General features: G+C 36.3%; 1 protein-coding gene across 4 annotated transcripts in view; it reads right to left on the bottom strand.

The window, feature by feature from the left end:
- Positions 1 to 16,580, bottom strand: part of AP1G1 (adaptor related protein complex 1 subunit gamma 1) — an 87,255-nt gene that overhangs the window by 31,148 nt on the left and 39,527 nt on the right. For all 4 annotated transcript variants that reach the window (XM_075537386.1, XM_075537385.1, XM_075537387.1 and 1 more), the window contains 9 exons: positions 15,289 to 15,413; positions 11,955 to 12,096; positions 9,448 to 9,544; positions 8,254 to 8,330; positions 4,949 to 5,044; positions 4,206 to 4,286; positions 3,923 to 4,021; positions 1,437 to 1,492; positions 238 to 351 (listed from right to left, as the gene is read on the bottom strand). In XM_075537386.1, coding sequence (XP_075393501.1) covers positions 238 to 351; positions 1,437 to 1,492; positions 3,923 to 4,021; positions 4,206 to 4,286; positions 4,949 to 5,044; positions 8,254 to 8,330; positions 9,448 to 9,544; positions 11,955 to 12,096; positions 15,289 to 15,413 — 887 coding nt within the window. The remainder of the gene's footprint in view (positions 1 to 237; positions 352 to 1,436; positions 1,493 to 3,922; positions 4,022 to 4,205; positions 4,287 to 4,948; positions 5,045 to 8,253; positions 8,331 to 9,447; positions 9,545 to 11,954; positions 12,097 to 15,288; positions 15,414 to 16,580) is intronic.

Genomic DNA, 16,580 nt, shown 5'->3' with positions numbered 1-16,580 from the left:
GTGTGCACATCAGTATTTCTTAGTGACCTAACCTTCTCCCTGCGAATCCTCTTTAAAAGGGGGACTCACTCTGTAGAAAAGTTTGTCTGTGAGTACAATGACTAACTGCATAACTGTTAGCACACTGGCTCTCTAAATTATTACAATCCATCAAGTGAGCTAGCATACAACTATCAGTGATGTTTTCCTCACTTTAGTGAGCAGATGTACAAGACTGATAGATACACAGTTTGTTACCGTTTTATTGAGACATCCAAATCTTTTAAACAGTCCACGATTGTGCTTCTGTGCCTCTGTACTGCATTATGATCAGTCTGTACAGTTTTCAACAAAGATGTGAGAGCTACATATCTGAAAGAAACAAAATTGCAAGGAGGTAAATTTAAAATTCATAATGGTAAGTCCTTAACTATGAAAAATAAATAAAGAAACAAAATTGCAAGGAGGTAAATTTAAAATTCATAATGGTAAGTCCTTAACTATGAAAAATAAATAAAGAAATGTTTTTAAAATCCCTAACTATGTAACAATAAAGATGTCTTTCAATGTAGAAAGAATGGAGTTAGTGAATATAAAGGAATTTTCAATGCATTGATGATACCACAGGTTAAAGTAGTGACAACCAGAAGTCTTGGACTTAATTTGAATTTATGGTTAAGTTCATTTGTGATACCTACTGGGTCCTTTCAAATTCTCCCAAATTAAAGCAAAAAATCACAGAGTATACTGCTTTTATTTGATAGAATACCCAAAAATTGTCTTTTAAAAAATCTGAATGTAAGAATCAAGTACCTAAGAGTTATTTTGGAAAAAAATTCAGAGTATCACACAATGATTACTTCCACATTTTTCACACTCAAGGAAGCAAATTTTCTCCTGATTAAAAGTGGCATATAGGCAAGCATATATATACACACACACACATATATATAAGCAAGCACACACATATATGTGTATGTATATATATATATGTATATATATGCCCCCAAAAAAAGAAGTCTAAACTGTTCAAATCATTTGCTTTTAAAAAAAATGAGCTGGAGTTCAGAAAGACTTTCCAGATTTGCTTCATAAAATGTAGTCATTTTTGTTCTTAATTCGTAACAGGACTCAGAATCCAGCCAGCAGCTATGTGTATTTTTGTGATCCAAGCTTATCTGTGGGTGCCTTCACGCTACTGGGCAGAGACTACATGATCCACAAAGCCTACAATATTTACTATCTTGTTCTTTACAGAGCAACTTGGCCAATACAAACAAGGAGTAAAATGTATGAGGTAATTCCTCAAATTCTTTATAAAGCAGTTGTTTTAACCCTGACTGAAAATAAAAACCCTAGGTTGAAGTTCTAGATATGTTACACATCTGATAATTAGCTAGTCATTTCTTGAAACCACTGAGTTTCTAGTCTCCAAGGTAACGGTTTAATAGACTTACCTAATATTCTTGTCATTGTTCAAAAGGAAACGACCCAGGATATTTATGGCTAGGACCTAAAGAGAAATAGCGTAAATTAAAAATCTAGAAAAGTTCAAATATTTGTACTTTTTCCTGATTCTTATGAATCACTACTTGACCTTGAATGGAGGGCAAACTATTTAAAGGTGATGAGTGGTACTTTAGAGACTGCTCATAAATATGTAAATATAAATCTAAAGGCAAAAATTTAACTTTTAATCATTTTATTGGGAGCTCTTACAGATATCATAACAATCAATCACATCAAGTAGTATTTACAACTGCTACTACAATCAGTTTCCATACATTTTCTTTCTTCTTGATCAACCCCACTTACCCTCTATCCCCCACCTCCCAGGAACCCTTTCCCCTCCTCACCTTACAACAATTTAAACAAATTCTTAGTATCATTCTATTTCGACAGTAATTGCTAGAATCAGTTCATGTTAATTTTTGGAGCTTAATGGGAAAATAATACTGGTAGTTTTTGGAGGCAATCTGGCAGTAACTATTTAAAATAAAAATATATCCTCTGCTTCAGCAATTCCCTTCTATGAATGTATGTGATATACATATGCACAAAAACTTATTACAATACTATGTCATTACAAATGATGGGAAACCTCTTAAATGTCCATTACCAATAAAACTTACTAAATATACTATGGACCATCCACAGAATGCACTGTTATATAAGTCATTAAAAAGAAATGACTGGTCTCTACCCATGCATATAGAACCATCTCCAAGATGATGTTAGGCTAAGAAAAGCAAGCTGCAGAACAAAGTATATGGTATGTTAGGTGGGAGAGGAAAAGGACTAATCTAAGTACTGGCTAAATTATTGACTGGATACTGTAAAGGGTAAGGGAAAAAACTAATGGCATATAAACATTGTACTCTACGGGTAGGTTAGCAATTCCAGTATTATTACTAAGTAGCTGGATAGGATGACTTTTCTGAAGTAATTTTAATTCCTTACAAAATAATTCTAATTAATTAATGTGGAAAGAATAAGAGGAAAAGAATATTAGCATTAAAATACCACTAAGTAACTGTGGCAGGCAAGAGTCACAGACAGACGCTAGAATATTGAGAATAAGTTTTTGAAAAATAAGTTATTTGCATGGTCTCAAACTGTCTCTCTCAAAACATTTCTAATTGCAAAGCAAAAAATAATAACTTTACCGTGGAAGGACAAAGCAGACAGCACCTTAACCAAACGATCAAAGTTACCACCACCAGAAATGAGACAGACAGCTTAGTACCCTGAGAAGGAGAGCACATCATTTCTGTGGCAGTCTTGCCAAAAGCTTAACCTCAATCTCATAAATGAGAACACCAGTCATGGGACATTCTACAAAGACCAGTGTTTTCAAAGTGACAAGATCCAAGGAAAGACTAAGAAATCGCCACAGAAAGGAAGAGACTAAGAGACATGACAATTGAATACAATATGGGACCACGGCTCTTGGAATAGACATTATCAGAAAAAGTGGTGAAATCTGAATAATATCTGCAATTTAATTAACAGGATAGTTCCAACAGTAAATTCTTAGTAGTGATAATTAGACTGTAAACCCCCAACCAAATTCACTGTTGATTCCAACTCACAGTTACTTTTTATAGTTTTGCAAAATGTTAGTATTAGAGGAAGCAGGGTGCGTGGTAAATAGAAAGTCTCTGATTTATACAACTTTGCTCTGTCTAATTTTTTGTATTTCTAATGAAACATTTACAAAAAGCAAGAAAGAAAAGAATATATTTACATGGGGTAAAAAAAAAAAACCTAAACTCAGTGCTAGGGAATGATTCAGACTCACAGCAATCCTATAGGGCAGGACAGAATTTCCCTGTGTTTTTTTGAGACTGTGACTTTTGACAGGATTAAAAAAGCCTCATCTTTCTCCCACAGAGCGGCTGGGGATTTCAAACTTCCAGCCTTGCAGGTAGCAGCAGTCAACACATAACCACTACAGCACGAAAGGCTCCCATATCTCTAGAAAAATACATTAGAAAAGGTAACAATACTTCCTTAAGCAAATGAGTAAACAGAACAGAGATGATCTACATGTGAAAGCGCCATGTCAGAAATGTTTTCTTTGTGTACTTTTTGTATTGTGTTTCACACTCGATACATTTATTTCCTAAACAAAAAAGTAACTAAAATGACATTTTCCCCAAAGCAATTAAGTACAATTCACACTCTGATGCTAGTGAAAGCTTAATGGGAAATGCTGTTTTCAGTCAGTAATATTTCTATCTAACAATATCTAGGGCCTTCCAAACTTACAATAATCAATACTAAGCCTTCAGTAAGTGGGAATGGTAACTCAGCTAGTAAAAACAGCACTATATATCTTAAATTCAACTCTGAAATAAAATCCAGTTCCAAAGAACTGAAGTTAAATTAGTCATCCTAAATGAAATGTTTAGAAAGGGAAAGAAGATTTCAAAGGACTTACTCGTAGTCCACTTTCTGATTTAATATCCATGATCGTCAAAACCGTTTCATAAAGAATAGCATTTCCTACATTTTTACTAGTCTCTGTATTAGTGGCAACCTGAAATGACAGAGGGCAGTGCATCAGTGACAGAACACAGCTCCCAGACATAGTCAGGGCTAACGAGAGATATCGTGTCACGGCAGCAACCATTAAGAAAATAGATAAAATGTGCCCATGTGACCACAATCACCCCACTCTATTAAAATGAGTAATAAATATGATGCAAGTCTGGTCCACTCACCTGTGCTAATATATCATTCATAGCTTCACTTGAGTCATCATCATTTCGTCCTAAAATTCTTAATAACCGTAAAATTCGTACCTAATGTGCAAAATATGACAACAGTCAACACATTCTGACTGACACAGAGGAATCTCACTTGGTATGATACATAAACAACTTAAATGAAACCTTAGATTCCAATAAAAATGGTCAATATCTAACAGAAGAATTTTAAACATTACCTATATAACAACTTTCAACTCATAGCAAACCAACAGGACAGAGTAGGCCCACTTCATAGATTTCCTAGGCTGAATTCTTTCTAGGAGTAGATTGACAGGTCTTTCTTTAACACACAGCTGGTTGGTTCCAACAGCCAACCTTTCCGTTAGCAGTAGAGCATGCTAGCCATTGTCCCCCCCACCAGCGCTCCTGAGTCGGTATGAGTCCTTAGTAGAGGACACAAGTCTTTTTTTTTTCTGACACACACTGTCTTAATTAAGTTAGAACTCCCCACTATGTCACTCCACACCAAAGAATAAAACAGCTAAATTACAATGACTAACTCAAATCTGTGTAGTACATACTTTTGACAATTACTGCATTAATTTTATCTTACTACTATAAATAGGTTACCTTTATTTAAGTAATACATTAATTTAATCAATGAACTATCCAATACAAACTTAAGTGAAAGGATATGGTCCAGTCAAAAGATATTAAATTCATGACACCTATCCAAAAATTCTTTTCACCCTCACCTGCAAAAAGGGATCGCTGATACCAGAAACATCATGTTCTGGTGAATATCCGGACATGATGAGGTTCTTTAGAATTCGGACTAATTGGGGCACAAGCTGCAGAAAACAAAAATGCATCAAAATCTAGTAAATATCAAAGAATGTCGCATGAATAAAGAAGGAGGTCCTTTGAGAAAAAAGGGTACAAAAGTCTGAGTCCAAGCAAATTCTACTGATAGTGTTGATATTTGATAAATAAAACTAAGGAGCACTTAGGTCAAAGTATTAAAGAAAATATGTATTTTATCTGGATAAAAACAAATCGATACTAGATTTTTTAATTCCAGTTAGAGAGATGTAAAATTACAAATAACGGTGGGCCAGAAGCCTATGAAGACCAAGTAAAACAAATATCTAAGAGATTCTTATTTTCTACATCTAACAAACAAACCTAAACAGCACAAACATATTCAATTTTTATCCATCCAAATTTGGTAAAATAAAATACTATTGTACCTAAATTATAACTGGTATATTAAAACTGAAGAACACAATCTCACTTAGAGAATCCATTTCTCTTCATAAGATGAACCTGCATATGTCCTTTGTCAACAAAGAGAGATTCCACAAAGCTTATAAATCCACTTTAATTTCACTGATTTGTTGCCTGCTTTGTGTATCTCACCAATGAGATGACACATTCCACATGGTTGGAATCACATGATGTTAAAACTACAGTAAGCTGTTAACACTACAGTAAGAACTTTTCCAGTCTCTAACTGAAATCCCAATTTAGTTATATAAACAACTGTAATGACCTAAAATTAAGGAAGTGTTCAAAGTAAAATGAATTATACCTCTTGAAAGCGCAGGCTAAGAGCTCCGATTCTGCTGTAACTAACTTTTCCCCACTGGTTTCAGACTCTGCTCCCATCCCCACATCCCCCCCAAAAAGGATACCAAAATGCAATGTTATAAAAGCCAAGCTAAGTGTGCCCAAGGCATGCACTCAAAGCATTCACAAGGCAACTTCTAAATCCAAGAGAACATAGTCTATGAAAACTTCAGTAAGTTTGGCCATAACACTTCAAAACTAAATGATTCAAAAGTCATTAAAGAGAAATCTAATTTGGACAACTCCAAGATAAAACTAATCTAAGCCATAAAGATCTGAAGATTCTAAGCAGAATTTTCATTAAATATATCAACTGTGCATACAGGTTTGTATTAGATTTAAGAATAGTATAATTTTAAAACTGCTTTAAAATGTAATGAAGTTGAGATCATCCAAGTTAGCAAGCTCTGCCAACAGCAGCTCACCTTGCATACTTCCCAAGAGCCTGCTTTTTTACATATCCCTAATTATTTCTTTAAATCTGATTTATTTTCTTGGAGGAGTCCTTTTTCTTTGGCCTGCTGAAATGCAGAAATTGTTTTATTTGCTACCAAAAGACCAGCACATCACATCAGATTATCCTGGTACAGAAAGCATTCATATCTAAGTGTTCAGCAGACAAATTCTTGGAACCCAGCTTTAGTTTTCAGACAAAAAACAGCCAAGTTAGTAAAACTGATGACAGGACAAACAAAATAAGATGACAGAGGGAAAGGCTGCAGCCATGAAAATCAGTTGGTGCCTACCCGCTCTACCTCAAATCTCTTTAATATTCAAGAAATCTAGACAAGATTAAGTAAGGTAAGAAGTAAAAGCTCTGAATCTGAACTGAAAGCTCAAAAGTTCATATAAAGCTTTTATTTAATTTGAGATTACCAACATATGACTCTAAAATGCCTACTTCTAAATGAAGCAGCGTTTGTGTCAAGGCTCCAGACTGATCTGGAATTGCCAACATCGAAGCCACTGGGAAACTGCTCTGAGTTTCTCAAGGGAGTCAGAGGTAGAGAAGGAGACAACAATGCAGGAAAGGCTACAACTGAAATCCAAGGCTGACTGTGGAGTCAGGAGTTTAAGTGACAAGACAAAACTGGTCTAAGGAGTTAGTCAAAAGTGCTAGAACAAATAACTCAATCATATTAAGCACAGCGTTAGCATGAGTGTATTGTTAAAAGCCACATTTGTGGAGAATACACAAAAGCTACTGAAGACCCTGAGGCCAGCATGCACCATCTAAAAGAGGGTTAATTCTTACCTTTTCATTCTAACATACAGCAGGATTCCAAACAGACAACAGGAACAAAACATACAAAGCAAGCATTAGGGACAGATACGGGTCTCATACTATTTTACAATAATTTAATCAAGACATGAACATCTAAGAAAGAGGGGAGGAACTGTCTCACTCATACACTGACTCCCTCACTGTCTCCCTCACTCACTCACTTATTCACTGTCTCACTCACTCACTCAGTCTTTCTCAGTCTCATTCACTCACTGTCTCACACACTCACTGTCTCACTCAATGTCTCTCACGCACTGTCTGTCTCATTCACTCACTGTCTCTCACTCACTCTCTTACTCAATGTCTCACTCACTGATTCACTCACTCACTGTCTCACACAATGTGTCTCTCACTCACTGTCTCACTCACTCCCGGTCTCTCTGTCTCATTCACTCACTATCTCTAACTCACTCACTCACTGTCTCACTAACTCACTGTCTCTTTCACTGATTCACCGTCTCTCTAACTCACTGTCTCTCTCATTCACTCCCTGTCTCACTAACTCACTGTCTCTCTCTCACTCCCTGTCTCACTAACTCACTGTCTCTCTCACTGATTTACTGTCTCACTCACTCACTGTAAAAAAATAAGAAAAAAAGAGGGGAGGAGGAAAAGGAGTTGCTGTTAAAACCTCATTGGCTCTAAAGTACAAAATGAGTCTCACTGACAGTGATCAGTATCCTCTAAGGGCTTAAAGAACAGTCTTTCTGTCTTCCTCACTGCTGCCTTCTGAAACTGTTAAGAGTGCTGAGGGAGAAATGCTAGTAAGAAAGAGAGAGTACAAAACAAAGCTAAGGACCCTGAGTTAGGTAAAAGTTCAAATTTCTGTTCATAGTTTACAGATTTTTTTAATGTTGCCTTTAAAATACAAAATAAATCAAAACCCAAACACAATTCTTATTTGTAACTTGACCTCAGGTTATAATCCCTGACTGCAATGTGAAAACGGCAGATAAAGGACATGAAAGATGGGTGTGTCTGCCAACAACCTGGCTTCCAGCCTATCTCACACAGGAGACTGTTAAATCTTCCTTTCAGCTCCATAGCTTGCTTTCAAAAGAAAATGTATAAATGAGTAAATTATGTGCTTTTTAGGAAAATCATCTTTCAATCAAGAAAGGTTTAGGCATACAAAATGACACCTACCTTTCTAAAATGTGCAAGCATGTCTGGGCTTCGCTCACACATTTCCGTGAGGAGGACTACAGATGTGTGAAGGACACCTTCAAAAAAAGATACAATGAAAACTAAAATTAAGGCTATCTTATTCAACTGATTCAGTAGAACTTTTGATTGCCTAGGTCAATTCCAAAAGAATAGTTACCACTTGCTTTTAAAATCACCAAAGGATTTAAATATTGAACTAAATATAAAAGAAGCACTTTACATAGACATCTGCTGATATAATACTTATCAGATCAGTAAAATAAAAATAAAATTATATAACCAAAATAACTACTGAAAAAACAACCAACTCGTGTGCCTTGCCATCTAAGAATATCAATTAACTGATATGTTCATGGTGAACAAGAGCTGGCTGGACACCATATACTCCATTCTTAATCATTAAGTTATTGGTTTAATTCTGATATTCATGAGGCAAAAATCTAAACAAGATTTTTAAATATTTAAGGGGAAAAGTTTCAAAAAACTAACATACTGTGAATGACAAAATAAACTTGCTTATTGCAGAGTCAGTGAGAAAACTCAAAAAACTTTATTAGGTAATAAATAAGTGCCCTAAGCAATTCATTTGTTCAGGTATCTTTTGGATTTTATAGACAGATAAAAAAATTAAATGAAATATACATTACCTTCTGTCCGCACAACCCCTCTAACATTTAAGACACATGAATTTTACTCAGCGAGTATGTCTCATGACTTCAAAATAGGAATAAAATATTGGGGGAAAGAGTAGCCGCATATCCTTTGATTTCTCAGAATTACAAGTGAACTAAAAGAATTTTCATAAATATCATGCTTTTATGATAAGGCAGTAAGAAAAGACTTTTGTTCTATTGTTAAAAAAAAAACAGGAAATCTAAGGGTTCTAGAAACAAAAACCAAGGCTAGGATCATTTGTACATTAAACTGAATGTTAGTAGCTTTATATAGTTCTGAGGTGCATGGCAAAGTTTACTATTATAGTTTCAATCTCTATTTATAAAACGAGGACATCAGACAAGATAATTTGTGACCAGATCTTCCTGGATAATGTCTAAGCACATCAGAAAGGCAACTGTAATGTGTGAAGACAAAGCCAGCAATGCTTGATGCCTCTTCTCTTTCTCTTCCCCCCTTCTCCCTTAGTGCTTCCCGGGTGCCTCCAAATCGCATTACCATGGTTCTTCTCATTCAGTAAGTTTTTTGTTGCTGGTAAAAACATCTCCATAAGTTCAGGAACCTTCCTGATGACATGAACAGCACACAGTGCTGCCTATTAAAAATAAAGAATAAAATATTTGGATTAAGCCACAGGAAGCAATCTTATGAAAAAGAAAACTCACCATTTAGTTAGTTCATCTACTAGAAAAATCAAGAAAAAGAAGTTAGCTATCATATTTACTACTTATTAATTTATCAGGACTTTCCAGTCTATACTATCACACTGATGTTAACTTCTAGATTACCTATCCCTTCCTTCATAGATCATGCTTAATATGAATTTATCAAAGTTAAACATAACTCGTGGCATTTTAGGAAACTAAAAAATTGATATTCACCTGTGACAGTAATTCCACCTAGAAAGTAGACCAGTAATCATACAACATCATGCAACTGACAGTTGGTACAATCTGTTATGTTTAGTAATTGCTACAAATTTGTTTACTGCTACCTATACCACACTCAATTCGCTACTCTTTGCTGACATCAAGAAAATCATTTGAAAAATACTTAACTGGCCTCTACTCAAGAAAAGATGGTCTTAGCTTGTCTGTTGGAGAGGAATACATAAATTCAGACTGAATTTGGTTATCTTCCTATCCTGATTCCCAAAGTAACCATAATGACTGTATGTTGGTGTCAAATACCTTAAAATTAACAGTACCATCAGTAAGAGATGACTTCTTATTCCTGCCATCTTGTACGTAGGGCAAGTAAATTTTTTCTAATTCTACCAAGATATTTTAATTATTCAAATAATGTGCTTCCGAATAAGAGCTAGCTACACAATCATTAAGAAGCAACCTGCAGTTAAATGAGAAACTCAATTTTGTTTACGGCCATCATAATACTGTGTGATTCTGGAAAATGACTTAGCCTTTTAACATCTCTATTTTACACCATTAATACAAAGCCATAATCAGTATCAGAGAATAGCATATGTTTATTCCTTGAACTCTTAATTGTTTCACTTTTATTTCATAATCATAAACTTAGCTCTGCTTTCCAGCTGGACTTAAGAGGAAATAAAGAAAGTAGGAAACCCGAAGAACTGGAGTGGGAGCACCAAGATTACACGATACTGCGAACACACTGGGAACAGAAGGGTGATTTCCCAAGCTACACAAGGAATGAGCTGGTACTTAAGAGAAAACATGGAAATACAGATCACATTTATTAGAGTTGTCCACAGTCAGCAACGGTGATCTTCTTCCTGATTTTGCCATTCCTGGAACCAAAACGCCCCACGGCTTCCAGTGTTCATGCCTTCTTCCACCTGACCAGAGACCACGTGCTTGCCATCAACCATCCGTCTGAGCGAGGCAGATAAAAAAACTGGGGGCAGATAAAAAACTGGGGACAGTTTGTACTGGGCCCAGAATTTGCCATGTACAGGATGGCTGGACTCTGTGCTCCAGGATGAAGTTCTCATCATCTTCTCTCCATAAACAGGCACATAAACCCCCAGAATGATTCTGTGAAAGCAGGAACCTTTATAACCAAGTCCTTTCTCCCCAGTGCTCGGACCACACAAGTTTTCTGCTGTCTTTGGAACTTTGTCTGTAAACAGTTCGAGAGGGATGCGGCCAAGGGGCTTGCCATATGTGACGATGTCGAAAGCACAGTAGAGTTGACCATGGCTGGACTCAAGAGGATCAGACAAGACTACAAATTCAATCAGTGGCATCTGCAGTTATTCCTTGAATTTTTAAATTTTATACCTTTAAGATTTTAGGTAAAATACGATTATCCTTTTCCATTTAGATATACCAGTTTTATAAAGTGGTATTTCTCAAAGTAGGCGATATTGTCTTCTGTGGGGCACCAAGAAAATGGGGAAGGGGGAGCAGGGCTGCAAAAGCAGAAATCTGTATACTTTTCCTGGATTATGAGCTATAGTACAAAGGTTTTTCATTGCTGGGGGGAGGGGGGACAAGGGGCTTTAAATCTCATGCCACCACCCTGGAAAGGGGGACAGTGGGCCAAAGGTATTTGTGAACCTATGCTCCATATCACTCCTATGCTCCCTATTATTCTAAGGAAATGGCCTTTCCAGGGATGCAAAGGTATAAATACAAAGACTGGGCATAAAAGTAAGTTCTTTAAAATCTGCTGATTATTATTTTGCCTAAATTCTAGTTGGTATCAAATCATTTAGGAAAGAATTGGGTATGACATCAAAGATACCCAGTAACATGTTTTTTATGAGTATTTCCTTGAAAGAAGAGACGCTAGAAAATGAAGTGTTCATAATTATCATCAACTGTAGAACAATTAGCAATAAAGAATCCTCTCTAAAATTAAGCACCATTAAAAAGTACTTTGATTTATAAACATTTGACTGATAAAATCATAAAATATTCTTACTGCACAAAGATACTCTATTATCATAATTTTCAAGTAAAAATAATGTCTCTCATCTTTATGACACAAGCACACACAAGTAATTTCATAAAAATTACCTTCTTTCTTAAGTAAGAGTTAGAGGTTTTCAAGAGTTTCTCGACTTCTCCGGCAAGGTCTCTGCACATCTCTGAGGAGCCCATGCAGCCAAGGGTACAGAGTGCTAGCCCCTGGACAAACTGTGTGCTGTGATTAAGATCGCTGCAAACAAGAGGAGAGAGAAGTGAACATGTTCCACCTTGTGCCCCCAGAGGAAGCTCCACTCCCAGTGAGTGCATTAGTTCAAACGAACTCAAGAATTCTCCAATAATGGAAATAATATGATTACTATTGTAGGAAATGTCTATCTCCATTTGATTACAAATTACTTGATAGTCCCCTACAGGCATGCAACCCAACACTTTCACATACTAAAATAACAAACTGCACAGCCTGTTACCTGTTGGATATGAAAGACAACCCACTTTAGAAAATGCAGGAAATCATTGATAGTAAAAACCGGCAATACAGGCATACCTCATCTTATTATGTCTCATTTTATTGTTCTTTGCAGATATTGCATATTTTATAAATTGAGGATTTGTGGCAACTCTGTGTAAAGTAAGTCCTGTCACCATTTCTCCAAAAGCATGGACTGACTTCTTGTCTCTGTTACATTTTGGTAATTCTCACAATATTTCAATCTTTTCCAAAGCACTATTCTTGCAGTTTAATGGACTATGTATAGCTTATTATGTATAGATATAACTTTTAGACTGGGAAACCAAGAAGTTCCCATGACTCATTTTATTGTGATATTCGTTTCGCTGCAGTGGTTAGAACCAAACCTATACATTGGTGTGTCTGTAATAAAAATACAAAGCAAGGCCTTTCCCATTCTGCAGGTCTGTGTCCTCACACCCAGGAGATGGCTCAAGAGGAGCTCAAAATGGGGGGGCTGTGGACCTCATACCAGGCCGCCCCCATGTAGTCCACCGTGATCAACATCCAGAGTGAACCCCACGTGCCTGACCACATCGTCTGGTCCCTCTTCAACACGCTCTCCTCAACTGCTGCTGCCTGGGCTTCGTGGCCTATGTCTACTCCATGAAGTCTAGGGACCAGAAGATGGTGGGCAACATGACTGGGGTTCCAGAGCCACGCATCCACTGCCAGTTACGGGAACATCTTCTCTACAGTCCTCGGCCTCCTAGGAATTCTCATCTTCGTCATTCTTCTCGCCACGGGCACAAGGATGAGTTTCCAAGCCCTGTCACAGATGATGAGCCAGCAAGGCCACTAGCCATTGCACCATGCTGTGTCCTGAACCCTCTGACCCTGCCCTGCCCTGCTGGACGACCTGACCCCTGGCCTGCCTGCTGCCGCTCCTGTCCACAGCCCTTTGTGCATGTATCTTCATCTCTCAGCAAGCTCAATAAAGAACCCCAGTGTGTTAAAAAAAAAAAAAGCAAAACTGTATCTTTATATAATCCTTATTTTGGTTTACTACTAACAAAAAAAAGGGAAATGGACATAATTAAGACCCATTTTAAGAGAACCAACAAACAAGGTATCTAATGCTAGTTGGAGCATTTTGCATGATCTACACATGACAACAGAAATTTCATTACACTGAGGCCTTCGTCTTATGCCATAGTACTAACTTCGATGTCATATAAAATACATTTCATAACTTTATTTATCCACAAAAAACCAAAACATTAACTATTCATTACTACTATCAAAATGAACAAATAGATTTTTAACAAAATATGTTAGAAACTTAAAATGAATCCTAGGATCAAGTGAAGCGGAATTTTTCTACTTCTACCAGCTTTGTACATTTCAATTACCTTAGCCTAGGGATTATTCTCCAAATGTGGTTGACAGCTATCTGGGAGTCCCCACGATTATTTCAGGAAGTCCATGACGTTCAAGCTATTTTCATAATTTGCATTAATAGTTCAAAAGTATTGTGGGAAAAATTATCGGTGCATTAGCATGACCCAAAGCAGCAGTAAAAAACGGTACTACAGTAGTCCCTGTAATCACTGCCCCAGAGTCAGGGTAAAAAGGAGAAATAACTTTTCACTTAAGACTTCCCCTTAAGAGTGGCAATACTGGGAGGGTGGAGGGAATGCGGGGTCTCAAGGGGGAACCAATTACAAGGATCTACATACAACCGGGTCCCTGGAGGACAGACAGCAGAAAAGTGGGTGAAGGAAAACGGTGAACAGTGTAAGACATGACAAAATGATAAAAATTTATAAATTATCAAGGGTTCATGAAGGGGGGCAAGGAGGGAAGAGGAAAATTAGCTGATACCAAGGGCTCAAGTAGAAAGCAAATATTTTGAGAATGATGAGGGCAACAAATGTACAAATGGGTGTATGCATGGACTGTGGTAAAAGTTGTATGAGCCCCCAATAAGATAATTAAATTTAAAAAAAGACTGCCCTTTATGATACAGTAAATACTAGTAATTTTATTCCCAAGAACATTTAGTTGTTTTTTCATTCATTTTCCATGATTAAGGGTATTTACATAATGAAATTTCTTACAAGTATATCCAATTTTTGAAGATTTCCCATAAATGCCTTGACATTTTCTAAGCCAATGAAAAATGAGGCAAACATTCGTTATTAAGCATAAAAACTATTGGTACACAAAGATGCTCCAGAATATCAAAATGAATAACCAAAAAATAAAACATCAGAATTAACCGTATTTGGAATGAAGTGCCAAATCAATCCCGAGCTACCTGAATTACATAGCTCTCTCCTAAATTCAATTTAACAAAAAAGACTATACAATGTTCCCCAGAAAAGTAAAACTGGATGCAACTGAAATTTCAGCTGAATTACACTGCTGGCAAGTAAGACACCTCTTTCTTTACTTTACCTGGTATCTACATATTAAAAATACCAAAGACAAGCCCATTGATATCCAGTTGACTCAGATTTAGTAACCTTGAGCAGTAGAGCAAGCAACGGATTTGAGCCACTCATCTTGTGGTTAACAGCCTAATGCCTAATCCATTTCACCACCGGGGTTCCTTTACACATACTATATACTGGTTATTCTTTTTAAAGTATCCAGTTACAATATTTGTGATACTCAAACTACTAGGGAAAATATAAGAATACCCAGATTTTCACCAATGCTTTTTCTTTATTATAATGGTCCAAATCTTTATTTCAGTACTAAATTGTGTTCCTATGCCTAAAGATGCGCCCGTGTCTTTCGTGAATAAAACTATACCTTATAAATATGTGAATATGTTAAATTTATCCAAGAGAAATTCAAATACACTTTGGACAATAAATATAAAACCAGTAATAAGATGCTACTGACATCGTATTATAAGAAATACCTCGAAGAGCAAAGTAGCTGTTGAAGGGAAGGAACACTTACTTCTTGATACAGTTGGTCATGAGAAGATGAACATCTTGCCTCTCATCTAAGAGCAGCATTGCCCCTAAATAGCCAATACGTTTGTCTGTGAATTTCTGAGATGCAATAAGCTTGAGGCACTCCAACTGTAAACAGAAAACAAAGAAATTTTTAAATTGCTATCAAAATCTAGAAATGCAGTATTTTAAGCCCAGAATCCACAAATGATTAAAGTAAACAGACATAAGCCTTTACTATCAAAGTATCTAACTGACAGATAAAATGGGTTTAAAAAAAAAAAAAATAGGACCTGATGCAAAGGGCTTAAGTGGAGAGCAAATGCTTTGAAAATGATTAGGGCAAAGAATGTACAGATGTTCTTTATACAATTGATGTATGTATATGTATGGATTGTGATAAGAATTGTATGAGCCCCTAATAAAATGTTAAAAAAAAAAACAAACAGGTTTCAAACTGCCCAACAAGTAACCATGTCTCCAAAGAGCAATAAGCCACTACTAAATCAAATTGCTAATCACCCCCAGGTTACAGTAAATGAACATCTACCTCACATATGTGCCAAGGTCTTCTAAAACCAAGTATCAAAAAACGCAATATAACTAGGCTAACTGCAAATATCTCAAAGTGCCAAATATAATCTCAAAACACTGAGAATGCACAGCTGAAAAGACAGCAATAGCCAAACGTTACATGTAGAAAATGAACAAGTACTACAATTTCTTCTTTACATAGCTGTTAGGAATGACTCTTTTGAGTCTTAAGAGTCCTTGAGTTAAATAATTTGCTTAACTCTCTACTTAGCCTTCCTTGATATCACTTTGACATACTACTTAATCATTTCACTTTGACAAATATAGAAAAGGCCACACATTCCCTCTAGAGTAATGCTTTCAAAGGATATAAACAACTTAAGAATCTTCCAGTTTCTGAAAGCCTTTGGAAAGACTACATTCCAAGGAAAAGGATTCAAAAGAAGAGCTGTATACTGAAGGAGATAAGGAATCTGTGAGCGTACAGATGAAATCGTCTAAGAAATTAAAAAGTGGATTTGTTGAGAGTTAAACAGTTCCAAAATAGAATTTTTCAAACTATTGAAAATTTGCTCTCTAAGCAAACACAGTCTGTTCATTATCAAATGAATATTTAAATTAAAAGTTCCTAAGTGCTTCCTCCTCCCCCCCCCCCCACGATCATGATCCCCATTCTACCTTGCAATTCTGGCTAGACCATAGGATGGACACTAGTACAGACAGGAACCAGAAACAAAGGATATCCAGGGCGGATGATCCCTT

Source organism: Tenrec ecaudatus, chromosome 18, assembly GCF_050624435.1.
Source record: "Tenrec ecaudatus isolate mTenEca1 chromosome 18, mTenEca1.hap1, whole genome shotgun sequence".
Classification (NCBI taxonomy): Eukaryota; Metazoa; Chordata; class Mammalia; order Afrosoricida; family Tenrecidae; genus Tenrec; species Tenrec ecaudatus.
The sequence above is the reverse complement of the archived record's forward strand: the minus strand, read 5'-3'. Positions and strand labels throughout refer to the sequence as shown.